General features: G+C 24.4%; 8 protein-coding genes across 8 annotated transcripts; 5 read left to right on the top strand and 3 right to left on the bottom strand.

Annotated features, from left to right (window-relative positions):
* Window positions 1-12: 12 nt before the first annotated feature.
* On the bottom strand, window positions 13-465 carry T551_02040 (uncharacterized protein; the record flags this gene model as incomplete). Its single annotated transcript, XM_018374303.1, has 3 exons — window positions 13-169; window positions 216-382; window positions 433-465. The coding sequence occupies 3 exons, from the start codon at window positions 463-465 to the stop codon at window positions 13-15; spliced, it is 357 nt and encodes a 118-aa protein (XP_018229657.1).
* A 69-nt stretch (window positions 466-534) lies between these two features.
* Window positions 535-1,528, top strand: T551_02041 (uncharacterized protein; the record flags this gene model as incomplete). Its single annotated transcript, XM_018374304.1, has 6 exons — window positions 535-668; window positions 713-845; window positions 887-953; window positions 995-1,039; window positions 1,091-1,151; window positions 1,195-1,528. 6 exons carry the CDS (start codon window positions 535-537, stop codon window positions 1,526-1,528), a joined length of 774 nt encoding a protein of 257 aa, XP_018229658.1.
* Window positions 1,529-1,715: 187 nt separating this feature from the next.
* T551_02042 (uncharacterized protein) lies at window positions 1,716-3,263 on the top strand (the record flags this gene model as incomplete). Its single annotated transcript, XM_018374305.1, has 6 exons — window positions 1,716-1,846; window positions 1,902-1,935; window positions 1,989-2,070; window positions 2,117-2,467; window positions 2,507-2,715; window positions 2,757-3,263. 6 exons carry the CDS (start codon window positions 1,716-1,718, stop codon window positions 3,261-3,263), a joined length of 1,314 nt encoding a protein of 437 aa, XP_018229659.1.
* A 1,018-nt stretch (window positions 3,264-4,281) lies between these two features.
* T551_02043 (uncharacterized protein) lies at window positions 4,282-5,460 on the top strand (the record flags this gene model as incomplete). Its single annotated transcript, XM_018374306.1, has 7 exons — window positions 4,282-4,426; window positions 4,473-4,567; window positions 4,613-4,714; window positions 4,757-4,802; window positions 4,845-4,859; window positions 4,907-5,333; window positions 5,373-5,460. The coding sequence occupies 7 exons, from the start codon at window positions 4,282-4,284 to the stop codon at window positions 5,458-5,460; spliced, it is 918 nt and encodes a 305-aa protein (XP_018229660.1).
* Window positions 5,461-5,834: 374 nt separating this feature from the next.
* On the top strand, window positions 5,835-9,857 carry T551_02044 (DNA-directed DNA polymerase delta POL3; the record flags this gene model as incomplete). The annotated part of the gene is made up of 18 exons (XM_018374307.1): window positions 5,835-6,066; window positions 6,114-6,185; window positions 6,229-6,306; window positions 6,354-6,460; window positions 6,505-6,753; window positions 6,797-7,745; window positions 7,789-7,995; window positions 8,038-8,189; window positions 8,235-8,351; window positions 8,395-8,682; window positions 8,723-8,817; window positions 8,859-8,944; window positions 8,986-9,102; window positions 9,147-9,296; window positions 9,358-9,471; window positions 9,515-9,576; window positions 9,620-9,752; window positions 9,799-9,857. 18 exons carry the CDS (start codon window positions 5,835-5,837, stop codon window positions 9,855-9,857), a joined length of 3,267 nt encoding a protein of 1,088 aa, XP_018229661.1.
* Window positions 9,858-10,160: 303 nt separating this feature from the next.
* T551_02045 (uncharacterized protein) lies at window positions 10,161-14,074 on the bottom strand (the record flags this gene model as incomplete). Its single annotated transcript, XM_018374308.1, has 5 exons — window positions 10,161-10,196; window positions 10,240-10,505; window positions 10,548-10,764; window positions 10,809-10,898; window positions 10,940-14,074. The coding sequence occupies 5 exons, from the start codon at window positions 14,072-14,074 to the stop codon at window positions 10,161-10,163; spliced, it is 3,744 nt and encodes a 1,247-aa protein (XP_018229662.1).
* Window positions 14,075-15,589: 1,515 nt separating this feature from the next.
* Window positions 15,590-16,389, top strand: T551_02046 (uncharacterized protein; the record flags this gene model as incomplete). The annotated part of the gene is made up of 3 exons (XM_018374309.1): window positions 15,590-15,880; window positions 15,926-16,051; window positions 16,096-16,389. The coding sequence occupies 3 exons, from the start codon at window positions 15,590-15,592 to the stop codon at window positions 16,387-16,389; spliced, it is 711 nt and encodes a 236-aa protein (XP_018229663.1).
* A 142-nt stretch (window positions 16,390-16,531) lies between these two features.
* On the bottom strand, window positions 16,532-18,354 carry T551_02047 (uncharacterized protein; the record flags this gene model as incomplete). The annotated part of the gene is made up of 7 exons (XM_018374310.1): window positions 16,532-16,739; window positions 16,785-16,949; window positions 16,990-17,164; window positions 17,207-17,669; window positions 17,713-18,110; window positions 18,155-18,257; window positions 18,301-18,354. 7 exons carry the CDS (start codon window positions 18,352-18,354, stop codon window positions 16,532-16,534), a joined length of 1,566 nt encoding a protein of 521 aa, XP_018229664.1.
* Window positions 18,355-18,838: the final 484 nt, after the last annotated feature.

Genomic DNA, 18,838 nt, shown 5'->3' on the forward strand with positions numbered 1-18,838 from the left:
GTTAAAGTAGAATTAACCGTTAATGATACGTTGAATATGTGGCTGTGTATTTGCAAGAGTTGTTTCATGATATAAAATTTTTTTATCGAGGGTATCAATTTCATTATTTATCTCTTTAATTTGTGTTGCTAGTTTTTCCTGTATTTGATTTATATCTTCCTTTATAAAGCTTTGATTGATTATTATTTATACTATAAATAAAAAAAGTATTATACGCTTTTCCAATAGCACTATACACATTTGTACCACTTTTAAGACTTGATACTTCTTTTGATATCAATTCTGCTATTTTTTTTTCTTTTTCTTTATTTTGACGTTCTGCTCGACTAAGTGTAATTTGTTTTTGAGAAGTAATAGCTTGTGCTTCTATTTCACTAACAAACTGATTTTCAGTTATATAAGAACTATTTTATATATTTAAAAATTATTCACCTTTTTTAATACATTATCAGGAATTTTAGACATTTTTATGCTTAAATTTTTAATTACTGATAAAAAAACGTCAAAAAAATACAATTTTTAAAAAGCTTAAAAATGGAAAAACCTGTATATAAAAAGAATTATAATGAAAAAAGTGCAAGTATACGCCGTATTCTTCAAGAAATACGTGAACTTGAGGGCAGCAAAGAAGTTGTAGCAACACCATTAGAAGATAATATTTTCGAATGGTATTTTGAAAAAAAGCTTTTAAGAGTCTAATTTTGGTTTTAAGGCATTTTACAATACCGGGGGTTCCTGGAACAGAGTTTAGTGGTGGGAGATACCATGGAAAGATTTTTCTTCCGGTTGAATATCCGTTTCGTCCTCCTAGTTTTCGCTTTTGCCATGAAAATGGGCGTTTTGCTGTAAATAATTAGGTTTTAAAGAAACTATTTAAATATTCTAGGTGAATAAAGAGATATGTCTTAATATTTCTTCTTTTCATGAGGAACTTTGGCAACCAGTATGGGGAAGTAGGATTTCTGTTTTTATCTATTTTATATTTATTTTTTAGTTCATACAGCACTAATAAGCCTTTCTAATTTCATGCTTACTAAATGTAAGAAATAGTTTTTTATTATATTTAAATACGTTAATGAATGGTTAATAGCCGAAGGACATATTGGAGGTTTAGATTTTACTGAAAAAGAAAGAAAGAGAATAGCTTTGCAGTAACTTGCAATTTGTCTTGAAAAGCTTTTTCATATATTATAGGTCTCGTGATTGGGTATGTCCTGAATGTAATCGGAAAAACATTGATATACTTCCTGATATGGAGAATGAATTTGGAAGTTTTTCACGTCCTGAGATTCCAAAATTATGTTTTGCCTATAAAGATGAAGATTATAGTCGAAAGAATAAGATTATTTCCTTTTTTATAACAGCAAAAACATTTATTAGACGATTATTTTTATTTTTAAAGGAAGAGTTGTCAGGATCACTTCCTTTTATGGAAAAATATGAAATTATACCCTTTTGGATAGATATTTTTATTGCTTTTTTTACTATTGTTTTACTTTCTATTATCATTAAACGCTTTTTTTTGTGAATTTTTTTAATTTAGATTATGTCTATAATCTTTTTATAGCGTATTAATGTTGTTTTCTTAAAACTGTTTGTTGTATTTATTATATATGTTTCTATAGTTTTATTATATATATCTTGTTTTTAAAATTTCTTTAATTATTTTAGTTTAAAAATCATTCGATAAAGTTAAAAACTAAACATCAAGAAGAATGAGCAATTATGATCCAGATGCTCCCTTTGAAGGACGTCTTGGTTCTATTATGCCAAGAAGACGGAGTAATATGGTCAATAAAAATGCAAAAATGAAATTTATACCAAAACTTAGTTTTAGAAAGAAAGAGTAATAATATACTTGCTCTGTTTCTGATGAATAATCCATACTAATTATATTATAGAGAAAAGGAAATTTTAAATAATCCATTAAAAAAGGTATTTAGTATAATATTATTGTTAAAAATTTGGATTTTTTTATATTTTTAAAGGAAAAATTTCAATCAATATTTGAAAAGGAAGAGATATTATTAGATTTAAAAAAGACGAATGATGAAAAAGTTAAAGTAGAAAGTAATATACTTTTTTTTTTGTATAATTGTTTTATTAATTAACTTAGATGAATCGAAAGATTATTTAAATATACATGGACATTCATCAATGGATTCCTCTGAATTGGCTATTATACCTCAAAGGAATATTATGGAAAAAGAAATAAATTTTGATGAGGAAACTGAATTATTTGAAAGTGATGAGGATGGTGTTTCCAAAATTAATATGGAAAAATTAAATATAATTGCTAGTAATAATCTTTATAGTGGAATGTTACCAGTATCTAGTTTCTTTGTTAATTCTGGAAATAATTTTATACAAATGAAGAAAGATGATTTATATAATTCAACATTGAAAGGAAGAAATGAATTAGAAATGCAAATATCGATTCCGAAGGATGAGTCTAAGAACGTTTACAGTATCCTTCTTATATTATTTATTTTCACTAACTCATAAGTAAAAGAAATTAAGTCAGATTCTACTCATCATACTTTATTGACTTCTGAAATTCAAGAAAATACTTTTAAATCTGTAGTTCGTTCTTTAAATGATACAAATATTTGTAACAATGTTTTACCTGAAAATCAAGAGAAAAAGCAGATATTGGACGATTTTAACTTATTAAAACATCAGTTTCTTGACGAATTAACTAATGATACTAAAAATGTTAACTTTTTTTTTAATTTTTTTTTTCTAATTTATATTAGTCAAATGAATTACTCTTTTTTCAATTTCCGCCGATATTACCAATATTATTCAAATCAGATGATATGAAAATAGAAGAAACGGATGTTAAAATTGAAGAGCCAGAAATTAAAATTGAAGAAACTGAAGTTAAAATTGAGGACTTTGAAATTAAAGATATAAATATGGTTTCAAAACAAAATAATATTTATCAAACTTCTTTGAATCATAATATTAAATCTAAGAATGAATCTACGGAATTACTTTCATTGCCATGTTCTGATCAACCTAATACATTAACACAATGGTCTCTGCCTAATGGATGTATTGGGCAATTAAAAATTCATCAGTCAGGAAAAACAACAATAGTATGGGGAGGGATTGAAATGAATGTTAGCATAGGAAGTGAATGTAAGTTTCTACAAGATATTGTTGCTATAGACTATAAAATAAATCAAAAAGCATGGTTAATGGGCAAAATAAAACACAAATATATAGTAACTCCCGATATAGATCAGCTAATTAAATAAACTAGAGGATTTAGGGTTAATAGATTATCTATTTTATTTTTTTAATATTTTTTTATATAAATTTTTATATAAAATTCCCTTAAAAAATATATTTGCTTAATCAGTTTAATTATAAAAAAAGATTAAGGTAGATTATGTTGATTAAAAAAGCTTGTGATATTTTTTTGTAGAAATCTGTTTAAATAAAATTATTCTCTAAAAATATTTTAATTTTATTTCTATAATTACAGTATTTAATTATTCTTAAAATTGTAAAATATTAAAGATATAATTTTACATATTATGTTTATTAAAAATTAATAATTTTTTTACTAAAAACATTAAAATAATAAAAAATAATTTTAATTAACTTATATGAATTATAATTGATATTTTTGTATTAATATTACTTAACATTTTTGTTAAAAGTTCGTATTTTATAAATAATTTAAAATATAAAACTTTATTTTGTATTAAGAACATACTTTTTAATATATTTTATTTTTTTAAAGATATTACAAACTATATTTTTAATAATTATAATTAATTATTTAGACTATTTAGATATACTAGATTAGTCTACAGATTATTTTATAATATTAAAAATTTGTAAAATTGTATTTTATTTATGATATTATATACCTTTTTTCAATTATAATAAAATATAATTTTAAATCTATCGTTTTTTAAAAAAAAATCATTTAAAAGAACCACTTTGAGCACAATGTAATTTTATAAGCACTGTGTCAAATAGTGTTCTAAGATAAATATTCCATATTAATCGCGCTTTTATCTTAAGATAAAGGCGTTTCATGCAATGGGTACATTATTTGAGCAAACGGAAAAATTGTAAAAATAAATAAAACATAGTTGATATATAGAAAAAGTTATAGAAGATTCTATATTCAACATATGAAAATGTTAAAATATGTACATTTTGTTTTCTGAAATATTTTATTTGATTTATTTGATATTAAAGATTGATCAGTTAACGTTTTTATTTTAAAAGTATAATCTTGTTGAGTTATACCGATATCGAATGCCACTTTTTAATGTAAATTTAAAAAAATATTTTTATAAAGTAGCAATATATATTCCGCGTATTATTGTTTATAGTTTGTTATCATGGTCTCTCTGGGTTTATGTATGGATTGTTTGTATTCAAACAGTTTCAAATTTCCTTAGTTTTTTTAATATGTCTTCTACAATTTTTTAAACTTATAATAATAGGTATTATTTTAATTTTTTTCGTTACTATTGGTTTTGGTTTTTGTTGTTGGTGTTATACCGCTACTTCTTTTACGTTTCCTGGTTCTCCTCAAAATGTAATGTTATTATAATTTTATAAAAAATTTGTACTAAATTGACAGAATAATGGATATATTCATATTGCGCCATATAACTATTTTGCTTTTATTTCGGTAAAACAAAATGGATCTCCTCGTTTTTGTAATAAATGTGAAGCATTAAAGGTAGTTTTTATTATTAATTTATATTACTAACTGTTTTTATAGCCCGATCGTACACATCATTGTTCTATTTGTAATCGCTGTGTTCTTAGTAGGTTTTTATTTTATATTTTTATTATTAATATGCTATTAGAAATGGATCATCATTGTATTTAGTGTATTTTTGATATATATAGTTTTTAATATACTGTGCAGGTCCATGGTTTTCTAATTGTATAGGATTTGCTAACTATAAACAATTTTTTTTGTTTCTTATTTATATTTCAATATATTCATTTTATCTTTTTATATCATCTTTAATTATTCTTTATAAATTTGTGATAAATTTTGACGGAACTTCGAAAAAGATATCAGTTAATTGGATCCTTTTACTTGTTATTTCAGGTGTTTTTACTATTACTTTAGGAGGGTTTACAATTTGGCATTTTTTTCTAGTTTTCCGTAACCTTACTACCATTGAAGCTCTTAAGCAAACTCATTACATTACTAATCTTTTGAATTATAATCATACTTCTGAATCAAAAACAGATATTCGAAATGCCTTTGATCTTGGGTGGAAGAAAAATTGGAACCAAGTTATGGGTTCTAATAAAATATTGTGGTTTCTTCCAATTGCTAATCAGTATGATTACAACTTGTTTATTTTTTATTGATATTTTAGTCTTGGAACGGGCGAATCTTATCCAATTAATCATGATGTAGCAAGAAAATTATATGAGTACCAACAGAAAACAGATAGAGATATTTGAAATGAAATTTATATTATATTATTCTCTATTATTTTGCAATTATTATTTAAATAATTATTTTATTAAAAATATTATTTCTTATATTTCATGGTTTTAAAAGTATATACTATTTATACAATATAGATTTTGTAATTTCGTTCTTTTTTGTATTGTCATTATAATTCCTAATTTATCATATAAAATTATTGTTAATAAATACTTTATTTTTTAATTATATTTTATCTTTTATAACTATCTTCGATTAGAAATCGTAAATCTAACGTTTAGATTTTATAAGGAATTGAAGAAATGTAATCAAACAATAAACATTTTTTAAAAAAATATTCAATTTTTAGCAAATATTTTAAAATACTTGTTTCACTACAAACTTTTTGATGTCAAAATTACCAACAATTAAACGTAAAGATATTGAAGTTTTGCAAGATATTAAAAATGATCTTTCTATGAATGATGAGTTAGATTTCAAAAAACGTCGTATTTTTGGAAAAAATTTACATAATAAAGAAGACAAAGACTATAAAAAAGCATTGAAATGTTCTAAGATTCCAAAGTTTTTTGAAAAAGATTTGGAATGTATTACACATAGACTTTTAGAAAATGAGCAGGGTTAAATTTATATATCTTTATTTTTTATAATCTTTAATATTTTTTAGGAAAACATAATGAAAATCAAAAATGGGAACGACCCGTGCTACCTCCAATTGATCCAATTAATGATGATATATGTATTTTTTTTTTTTATTTACTTTTTTGTATTTATATTTATAGATTTTCAACAAATTGAAATTGATGACACTATGAGTGTCTCTGGGCCTACTATTCGTCTTTATGGTGTCACTGAGGTTAGTGTTTCTTTATTTAATTTTTATATAATTTATTTTTTTCAAAGCAAGAAAATAGTGTTTTATGCATTGTAACTGGTTTCTTTCCATATTTTTATGTTCCGTCTCCACATAGTTTTTCTGAAGAGCATATAAGTTCTTTTAAAATAGCATTAGAGGTTTGCAATATCTTAGACATCTTTTTCATTATTAATACAACTAGAATACTATTAATTCTGGAAATAGAGTTGTAAATAATATTGAATTAGTTACAAGACAGTCCATATACGGATTTCAAGGGGACGAAAAGTCATTATTTATAAAAATTATTGTTAATGATCCAAAGTATATTGCTAGAATTCGTAGCTCGTTTGAACGAGGTGATATTAATTTTGATAATATGTTTCCGCCTCAATATATAACATTTGAAAGCAATATTCCCTATGTTCTGCGTTTTATGATTGATGCATCTGTAAATTAAGTTTTTATTTTAAAATAGACATAACTTTGATTAGATAACTGGAATGTGTTGGATTAGACTTCCAAAAACTAAATATTCAATTATAAATGAAAAAACTTCTAATTGCCAATTAGAAGTATCTATTAGCTGGGAAAATCTAGATAGTCTCCAACCTGAAGGAAATTGGCAAAAAATAGCACCTTTACGTATTTTAAGTTTTGATATCGAATGTGCAGGAAGAAAAGGCATTTTTCCTGAACCAGAAATAGATCCTGTTATTCAGATAGCTAATACCGTCACATTGTATGGGGAAAAAATTCCTTTTATAAGAAATGTTTTTACTATAGATACATGTGCTCAAATTTCTGGAACTCAGATATTGAGTTATGTAGATCAAAAAGAATTATTGTTATCGTGGAGTAAGTTTGTCCAAAAGGCTGATCCAGATGTTATTATTGGATATAATATTGCAAATTTTGATATACCTTATCTTATTGATAGAGCAAAACATCTTAAAATAAATAATTTTCCATACTTTGGAAGGATTATTAGACAAAAGTGTGAAGTTAGCAATGCGTCGTTTTCTTCTAAAGCATATGGGACTAGGGAAAGTAAATCAACAGATATAAGTGGAAGACTACAACTAGATATGCTTCAAATTATGCAAAGGGATTATAGATTAAGATCATATACTCTTAATGCAGTCTCTGCACAATTCTTAAATGAGCAGAAAGAGGATGTGCATCATTCTATTATTACAGATTTACAAAATGGAACATCAGAATCAAGACGGCGACTTGCTGTTTATTGTTTGAAAGATGCACATCTTCCACAACGTTTAATGGATAAATTAATGTCTTTAGTTAATTATATAGAAATGTCCAGGGTTACTGGTGTTCCATTTAGCTATCTACTTTCTAGAGGTCAACAAATTAAAATTATTAGCCAGCTTTCCCGCAAAGCTCGTGAAGAAGGCTTTATTATTCCTAATATTAGATCAGATGGTAATTAAGTAAGAAAAAAATAATGACATTTATATTCTCTTAGGAAGTGATGAACAATACGAGGGTGCTACTGTTATTGAACCAAAAAAGGGATATTATAATGTTCCTATTGTTACTTTGGATTTCAGTTCTTTATATCCATCAATTATGCAGGCACATAATTTATGTTATACTACACTTCTTAATTATAAACAAATTGAAACTTTAGGCTTTGAAAAAGACAAAGATTATTGTGTTACTCCAGAGAATTGTAAAAAAATTTTTTGTTACTAGCATTTTTTAATGTTTCAAGATTGTTTTGTTAAATCACATATTCGTAAAGGCCTTCTTCCGCAAATTTTTGAAAATCTTTTAGCAGCTAGACAAAAAGTTAAAATAGATTTAAAGAATGAAACTGATCCATTCAAAAAAGCTGTTCTTGATGGGAGACAATTAGCTTTAAAGGTAATATTTTTTTTAAAATAGTAGTTTTAATATTTATATATATAGATATCAGCAAACTCTGTTTATGGATTTACTGGTGCAACTAATGGAAAGTTACCTTGTTTACCTATTTCATCTAGTGTAACATCTTATGGGCGTCAAATGATTGAAAGAGCAAAAGAAGTATTAATAAATTGTGTTTAAAATTTTTAATATAAAAATTTAGGAAATAGAATTAAAATATACTATAGAAAATGGATATAGTCATAAAGCTTATGTTATATATGGTGATACTGATTCTGTTATGATAAATTTTGGTGTAAAAGATATTTCAGAATCTATGAAGCTTGGATATGAAGCAGCAGACTATGTAACGAATAAGCTTATTAAACCTATTAAATTAGAATTTGAGAAAGTTTATTTTCCTTATTTACTTATTTCTAAAAAAAGATATGCTGGATTATTTTGGACAAAGCCTGAAACATTTGATAAAATTGATTCAAAAGGAATAGAGGTATGTTTATTTTTTATTATATTTATTTTTTAATTATTAGACTATACGAAGAGATAATTGTCGTTTAGTTTCCACTGTAATAGAAACAATTCTTCGAAAATTATTAATAGATCAAGATGTTGATGGAGCTCAAAAGTTAGTATACTATATTCTTATACATTTTATTAAGAAAGTAGCTACGTAAAAAGAGTTATTTCTGACTTACTTCAAAATAAAATTGATATGTCGAATTTGGTTATAACAAAAACTTTAACAAAATCAGGTATTTGAATACTTTTTTTTTGATTGATTTATATTATTTAGATTACATAAGTAAACAAGCTCACGTGGAATTGGCTGAAAGAATAAGAAAACGTGATTCTGGTCTGGCACCAACACTTGGAGATCGTGTAGCGTATATAATTGTCAAAGGAGCTAAAGGTATTTTTATTTTATTAGTTTATAAAAGGATTTAGTTTTTACAGGTGATCAAACTTTTTTACGCTCAGAAGACCCTATTTATGTTTTGGAAAATAATATTCCTATTGATACTAAGTACTATCTCGATAACCAATTATCAAAACCGCTTTTAAGAATCTTTGAACCTATTTTGGGTGAAAAAGCAAATTCTCTTCGTATGTTTCAGTTTCTGTTTTTTTTTTTTTTGAAAAATAATTTTGTTTTAATCACATTTAGTTTCTGGAGATCATACTAGAACAATTTCTATGACATCGCCTGCAATTGGTGGGCTAATGAAATTTACGGTTAAAACTGCAACATGTATAGGATGCAAAATTCCACTAAAGAATGGTTATTTTATGAAATTATGACTATCTATGCTGATTATTAAAAGGTTATAATGGAGCAGTGTGTAATCATTGTATAGGAAGAACAGCTGAATTATACCAAAAACAGGTTAACATAATAATTGTTTTAGATATAATTATAATATTTTTAGCTTAATATAGTTAGCGATTTGGAAATTCATTTTGCTAAACTTTGGACACAGTGTCAACGATGCCAAAGTAGTTTACATCAAGATGTACTTTGTACATCAAAAGATTGTCCTATATTTTATATGCGTAAAAAAGGTATATATTTTGCTATATTTCGAAATGTTATTTAAAATTAAAATAGTTCAAAAAGATATGAAAGAAAATATAGAAACTTTAGAGAGATTTAATGAATCTTGGTAAAATAAAAAAACACAAAACATTTTTAAAATACCATAATATTTAAAAAAATTTTGTAGATTGGTAAATTTTTATTGTTATGAAATTATTTAGTATAACAGTAAACACTGCATAATCTAAAATATAATTTATTATCTAGAATAGTTATTCAATGGATATTTTAAAGCTATTGCAGTGTGCTTCAGTTACTAAAAAATAATATATCATTCTTTGAATAATAAAAATAGAAAGGTTAAGTCTTGAATTTTAAAAAATAAAGTATTCTTAAGAATCTGTGAATTTTAAAAACCCGAACTAAAATATGATTTATAATAATCCTGATTCTTGAAGTAATCGTGTTAACTAATTAAATTTAATAAATATAGTGTTGTTATGAAATATTAACCTTCTCATCATCTCTTTCTCGTGGTTCAATTCCTAAACTAAGATCATACATGTCCCCTAAAGTATCCATTCCTTTAAGGCAATGAAAAATATATGTTTGTATTTCTGGAACAATTTGAAATGAATATGATACTGATTGATATTGTTGAATTTCCCTAATAACTTCTGCTGTTTTTATTCGTTTTGAAAAATTTATTAAATCTTTAGAATTTTTAATCATATCTGGATTGCCATCTTCAATAAATGTTAAATCAGTTAAATAAACACCTAATCAGTCTCAATAAATACGTTTTAAATCTATATGTTTACCTAAAAACGGAACACATGGTGGGTTAATTACATGTAATAATTCTCTATATTCAGAAAAATTTTTTGCTGAATCCATAATTTTGTTTAACGAATCAAAAATATTTATAGTTTTTTTATTAATTAGTTCCCATGTTCTCTTAAGACGATGTATTGGTGCTGAGTTTATTCCAGAGATAATTGATGTAAGTGTAGAAAAATTATTTAAACTTCGACATCTCTAAAAATTGATTAAAATACTAAAAATAAAAGGAATTTTTTAACATCGGCAATATTAATAAAATGTTTTATAATATCAACTCTTTTCTTCACTTCTGATTGACTTAAAATACTATGTGTAACCCATCCTGTAATCTAATGAAATTATTAAAATGAAAAATATTCCCAAAGCATACTTGATTTGATTTTAAAATCATTGATTTGATATTTTCAGCAATATCATTAGCAAAATTTTTACTCCATGCTTTATTTAAGCATTCTATTGGTTTAATTTTATTGTAAATTTTACTTTCTATTATTGTAAGTTGTCTTGCAATTTCTAGAGGATCTAGATCTAATAATTTAAATTTCTTTAAATTTTTTGGTAACAATGGAGGAGGCGTATTAAGGCCAATATTTAATATTAGTCTACGAAAATGGTTTTCATCCTCGTTCTTTATTCTCTTATCTATAATACGTATAAGGTTTTCTACAGGAATTGACTCTGATAGTATATTAACAGTGAATTCTTTGATCCGATTAAGTAATTTTTTTGAATTTTCATCTATAGACTCCATAAAATGATTTTCTAGCCAAATTTTTAAAATATTAAATACTCTAAGTCGAATAGGCTTTTGTTTTTTTTCCACCCATATTTCTAATTCATGAGATTTTAAATTTCCTGGAGGAGCTACCATAAATCTTTTTACCAAAAGATCAAAAAAATCTTCTGCTGATATCAAAGTTCTATAAGTTAGTAAAAACGTATTGTTAAATAGTGAGTCGAATAAATCATGTCTTGTTAAGTGTTCAATTAGTCCCATTAATGTCCCTGCTTTTAAATATCCTTGGTCATCATAAACAATTCTTCCTTCATGGTTATGTTCTAAAAACCATGGTGTTGTTTCATTTTGTATTTGAAATACTGAAGATGCCTTTCGATGAGGGCTTTTTCCAAAAGGTGATTCATCTCCAAAAATTTTCTTTAACTTTGTTTTAGTTCTAGGTGTAGCAGGAGATGTTTTTAAAAGAGTTTTATAATCATTAGATTCCACAGATATATTACTTGATATTGAGGATTTCTGAGATGAATTAAGATGAGCTGAGTGAGCTAAATCTTCAGAACGCCTTTTAGTTCGTATTTCCTTTTCACCTACAAGAAATTCAATTGTCATCATTAAACTCTGTAAAGAACAGTTGAGATTTCTTGAAGAATTAACTATAGACATAATAGGATCATTGTTATACATGTTTATAAATTTTGGAAAACTTTGAACTATAAGCACGAGGGTATTTATTGAGTCATATAGAGCTTGTTTAGCATTTAAAAAATCAAATAATGTTGGAGAATATGTATCTCCATAAATTTCTCCTAACGGTGTAACGTCTACTAATTCAATCATTTCCATAAATATACTAAGTGATTTTAAAATTGCTTGTGTTTCATGAATAATGAAAAATTCAGAAACTATAATTGATGACTTTTTCTCACTTTCTGTAAAATTAGGCTTTAGTAATTTTCTTTGAAACTTGTTAAGTAAGTATTTGATTTCGTTCAAAAATGCATCTAATTTCGAAAGAAGTTCTTGCGATAATGGTTTTAGAAGTAAATTATCAGAAGATTGACATTTTGATTCCAATAACATATTATTATGAACTGTAGGTTTAGTATACATAATCAAGCCATTTCCTTTCCATCCACCACCAACTTGACGATCTTTAATGAATCCTGGTCTGATTTTACAAGGTGTTTTATATATAGAATCCCTTGATATAATAAACTCAATATATTCTTCAACTATAGTAATTACGTCTTCTGCATCATTAAGAACACTGGAGGTTATATTTTCTGGTAACCATTCGCTTGATGCAAGTTTTGTTGAAAGGATAAGTCTACTTAGTGTTGCCAAAATTTTTCGATAATACCATTTAATAGTTTTAAAATCATTTTCTGATATAGATATTATAGTTGGAAAAGGATTATCAATCATTGAAACAATTCTTAGCATATTCGATGCATGTACAAGATAAATTACTGTAATTTTAATTGAGTCACATAATTTTTGAAATAAAACTTTCATGTTTAGTAGAATAAACTTATGTAAATCATTAATTGATTGGCGCATATTTTGAAATATTTTTCTATAAGAAGGTATCAATTCTTCAGGTAAAAGCTTCAACGCTTTACAGCTTAAATATGTAGTTTCGAGATCTTTAAAATTAGTTGGGGTTTGTGGGCGATAATAAATTGGCATTAAAACACTCGATCCATCATCCGAATCAGACATTTTAGAGCTATTTTCGTTACTTATAGAATTTTCTGACAATGACTGAATATCTAATTGATTTTCATAACTTGAAATAATAAAATTTTCAAGAGGAGATATAGTTTCTACTGAAGGCGATTGTGATAAAAAAGCAAAGGATTTAAGTTGTTCTTTTGAGCTTTTTTTATTATTTTGTACTTTTTCTGAGTCTTTGTATTCCATAAAATTTTTTTTTTGATTATTGAAATCTTTAATTAAATCACCTTTAACATATGGATTTTTCGGAGATTTAGATAGATGTGGAATGATTTTCAAGTCTTTATATTTTTTATTTTTAATAGGTAATAGTGATATTTTTTCTTTTGGTATTTTTAAATTGTCATTAGAATAATCATTATATGTCAAAAAAGGAGAAAAATTTGTTTCCGGTATTTCTATTTCAGTATTAAGATAAGATGTTTGCTTATCTAAAGCAATATCTGGTACCCATGTAGGATCGTTTAAAGTATTATTAATATTTTTTGATTTTTGATAAAAACATTCAACAGAATCTTTTGGAATTAAACTTTGTTCCAGACCAATTTGTATACTGTAAGTGTCATCATCCTCATTGTCATCATTACTAGATTTTTGGTTTGAAACTATATCTTGATTAAATTCATTTATTTCATTTTCTTCTAGGTGTTCAACATAGTTACTTGGGAACCAACCTCTTTGATCTCCCAATATACCATCCCACCAGCCATTTTCTAGTTTATTAAGTACTTCTATTACGTCACCAGCAGAAAACTTTAAAGACGATAATTCAGGTGAATTGAAATCATATAAAGCACGAACAAGAGATAGTTGTTTTCTATGCTTAGAATCCTGAGACAACCATTTGGATTTATCCTCTATATAACAAGAATCTTCAACTTTATTTGTTTCTGATATTGGATCTGTTGTTATGGGAGAGTTAGGCCGTTTGGGAATGAAATCGGAAACTATTTCTATAATTTGTTTTGAATTAGATGATACTTTTTTATTTGCGCAAAAATCGGTATCTGAGGCATCTGAATCGAACATATGTTCTTAAATCTTTAATATTTTTGAATAAAAGAAGCTTGTAATGAGACGTTATTATAATTTTGCTAAATATATTTTATAATTTAGAATTTATTTGGCACCAATTCGAATTTTTATACTTACGCAATATAATATATAAGGCTCTGGAAATAGTATATATAAATTTTAACTTTTGTTGGACAATTCAGATAAAATTAGATCGTGTAATTTTCTGGATATGTTGAAATTGAAAATACTATGCTGAAATTAATCTTGAAAAGAAATATATGTTTTAGAATAAAAAAATTATTATGCTCTATTCAAAATAATTCCTCGTTATCATCTTCTGAAACTATTTTTGCAAAAGTTTTTTTAAAAAATGTTTTTTTTTAGGAAAACATGAGTTTCGTTGATAAAAATAATTCTTTTTATTTTTAGAAAAAACTATGTTAAATTTTTAATAATATTTTATAATAAAAAATATTTTTTAATTCTGAAATTTATTTATAAACAATTCTATACCTATGAATGTTTGTGATTTTTATAATTGAGAATATTAGAATTAAATTAGATTTATTAAATTTTTATTAATTATTGTTTCTGGAAAAATAATTCAAATAAATATTTGGTTTTTAGTTTTTGCTAAAATATATTGCTAAAAATTGATAAGAATTAATATAATATTAATTTATTTATATTTAATTTGAAATTTAAAATAAATGTTTAAAACATTAAAAATTATAATATTTGTAAAATTACGCAAAATATTTTAGTTTTTTAGATTTTTAATTATATTATTTCCAAAAATTATTTCTAAAAATAGATTTGATTGAATAAAGTACAAAAAGTTTATTCTGATTTAGATTTTATTTAATTCTATGATGATTTTAAACAATAATATTAATTATATTACTAATATTATCATAATTTACAAATAACATATTTTTATATATATTTATAGTATTCAATTAAATAATAGTTATATTTATTTAATTTTAAGTATTCAGTTAATATATATCTATAATGATAAGTTAACGAAAATAATAGTTTAATATTTTGAAAAGGAAATTAATAAAATTAATTTAAATAACTTTGGAAATAATGTTTTTTTAATTTTTTAAAGACGTTTTTGCAAAGAAGTTTTAAAAAAATAGTTTAAAAACATTTTAAAATTGTTTTAGATAAATTATAATTAAAAAAATGTAAACTTATTATATGAAAATAAATTTTAATTTTTAAAATTTTGACATATTAGAATGATAAATTTAAATTAACTTTTCAACTAATTTCAAATATACTTTTTATAATATTTAGATAATTAATTATTTAAATATTTTAATATTTAAATATTTTAATTAAAATTATAAATAATATGCAGATAAAAAAAATTAATTAAAAATTATTCACTTATTTAATATTTTAAAAATAATATATACTTTACAATTTCTCGTTTCCGACAAGATTTTTTAAACCTAATGAAAATATATATTAATATTTTTTAAATTTAAAAATAAAATTAACTTTATTGATTGATTCATGAAATTTTTCAAATCTTTAATTACGGTCTATTCTATTTCAAGAGCAATTGCGTCTAATCTAAAAAATAATCAATATATAAAAAATATAACTACTCGAAATTTACCACAAATTTCTATTAATACAAATATTACAGATGATCCTATTGGTTTTGAATTATCTAGAATTATTTTCAATGGAAAGCGAACAAATGTAACTGTTGGAATTAAAAATTTGAAAAACGAAACACTTCTTCTCGAATCTTTTTCTATTGATGTTTATGATGTTAATTTTTCATTGCCGATAATTAAGGTATAAAAACCTCTAAATTCAATATTCTATTTACTGTTATTTTAGCTAGGAGATATAAGGAAACGTGTTACTATAGCAGGAACTAATACTACAAAAGTTTCATTCTATTTTTCAACTGAATTAGCAGAGCGTGACTATGGTCTTACTATTCTTGCAAAAATTAGAAATGCTGTATGCTCTTTGGATTGTTATAAGTTTATTGCTTATTTTTTTAGGCTGATTTTTTTACATATGTTGCTTATAATTCAACGATTATAGTGAAAGAACCAGAGCATTCTTTTTTCAATCTTCAAACAATATTTCTTTATGTTCTTCTTATCAGCATTATGCTGGGCCCTTATTTAATTTTTCGAAAATGGTTATCTAATAATTTTCAGAAAAAAAGGAAGAACCGTAAAAAAATTAATGAGAAAAAAGAGTTAGAAAAAACGTCTAATTTGCATTATGATGAAAACTGGATTCCAGAACATCATCTAAAAAATAGGGCAGGAATATCGAGAAAAGCATAGTTTTATCCTAAACTTAGATCTATTTTTGCAAATATAAATAATACGAGTTGCATTTATTTTTTCCAAATATGTATAATTACACTTTAAATTACTAAAAATACTAACAGAAACTATGGTTTTTACATGTTTTACATATCTAATATCATAATAATTTTATTCCAAATGCTCTCCATCGTCTTTGTCCCTTATCAGTTTTAGTCTTCCGTACAATATATTCCATAATGCAGAGTTCAAACCAAGGTGTTTGTATACGATTATGTTGTTCAGAAGAAAATGCTTCTTCCAAATTTCCATATATTATAGAAAGTCTTTGCTTTAATAAATTAAAAGTCTTCTTATCTTTTCTTAAGCTTTTATTATTAATAATAAGTCAATATTAAATATTTTTAATTTACTTAGTAGGCATAATGGAATCATCATTCAAAAGTATTTGTGCATCATCTCCAAAAAATATAACAGGTATACACGCACAATCTTGGCCTTCAAGTAAAAAGGCAAATTGCCATATGAATGCTTCATCAGGAGGATAACTAGTATAACAACAACATTTTGCAATATATCTAAATTAAGTTAAAAATAATAATTTATAACTTTGCATACGTTTCCTGACAAGATTTACAAAAGGGACGGGCAAAGTCTTTTAAATCTACTGGAAGAAAATCAATAACACGTGCTCTTATACGAAATTTTTGTGGGACAAATAATGGTTTAGGACTTAAAAAAGATAATATGTCACCTATTAAGGTAATTGGTATATGCTGATAAGCACATGTAACTATATTTCATTAACATAATTATAAATGTTTTAGAAACATACTATTTAAATTCATGTTAACAGATGATGTAAGTATTGCATTTTTTTTTTCATGTTCATAACCTTTTGAATTTTTCTCCTGAATTTCTTTATTTATTAAAAAATTACTTTTATATAAAGATTTGCGAATTATAAGCTCTTTAACATAGATTTCATCTCTTGAAATTTTTGTTATAAAAACCTTATCCGGATAGTGTTTATCACCATGAACAACACCCTCTAGTATACCATCACGGTTTAATCGTCCAAGTAAATTAGATATTTGAACAATTTCACCTTCATGAAGCTTATTTCTTGCAAACGCTGCTGTGCTATCCCATAAAGAACATTGAAGTGTCATTTTTCCGTATGGACCATTCCATTTTGAAACTTTTCCCCATTGGTAATGATGTAGTAGAGAGTTAGACGTATAATCAGTTAAATAAATCGTATACCCATTTGAATTAATAGGAAAAGTTTTTATAATCTATAATTTTTTTAATAAAAAAAAAAATTATAAAATAGACTACCTCACCAATAATTTCATAAAAAGAGTTTGGAACTATATCACAAATAAGAGTAAGCTTTTTCTTAGAAATAATATCAGGAGCTGATCCATCTTTGTTTTTCCACCAAATACATAAATCTCTTACAAATAATTCCTCTTCATGTAATAAAGAAACATTACTATTGGATTTACTTTGTATATTGCCCTTTTTATTAAAAAGTATCCATTCCGTATCAATCCTACTAACACCTTGTACATTAAGATTGTATGGATTTACTCTAAGGTTTCGTAGTAAAATAACTGCTGTATTATCATTAAATAATGGAAGAGAATTCTCTAAAGGTTTAAAAAAGTTGATTAGTAGTCCTGATCCTGGGGCAGTACAAGATTTATCAAATATAATACAACTGTTTGTAAAATCTTAAAAAAAATAAAATTCTAAACAATTAAAAAATAAATTATACCAGTGCCTCTAGATTTCCTAGCATCTTTAAATGATGCAATTATTCCAATTATATTAACTATTGATCCAGCCTTAAGATTACTAATATGCTGATATTCGTTATACTATTTAAAATATTTAATAAATTCAAAAAAAAATATAAAAAACCTGAGTACGAAAACCATAAGTATCATTAGATGATAGAGGTTGATAGTTAAACATTCACATTAAAAAATAATTTAATAATTTTATATCTTTATAACTATATTTTTTTATAAATTTTGTATAATTTAAGATAAAAAAAATTATATGCTTTTAATTTATTATAATTTAACATAAATTTATAAAAACATAATTTTTATTGATAAAAAAATATTCAATTTTTAGATAAATTATAATTAAAATTCAATAACATTCTTTTATAGAAATGCTATTTTATTAACTTAAATGTTTCGTAAAAATATTAACATTACAATAAAAAATCAACATATATTGTATTTTAATGCATCCGTTATTTTAATTTTATAATAATATTACAAATAGAAACTTCATTGAAACATTGTATTTCAAAGTATAATTCTCATTATACTTGTATATTTTGTATGATGGAACAAATAAATCAATTTAAAAATCACATTTTTATATTTACATATCAACTTGAAAATAAACATAATCTATACAAAATCTATTTAAGATCATAGTAAAT

Source organism: Pneumocystis jirovecii (genome assembly GCF_001477535.1).
Source record: "Pneumocystis jirovecii RU7 chromosome Unknown supercont1.8, whole genome shotgun sequence".
Lineage (NCBI taxonomy): Eukaryota > Fungi > Ascomycota > Pneumocystomycetes > Pneumocystales > Pneumocystaceae > Pneumocystis > Pneumocystis jirovecii.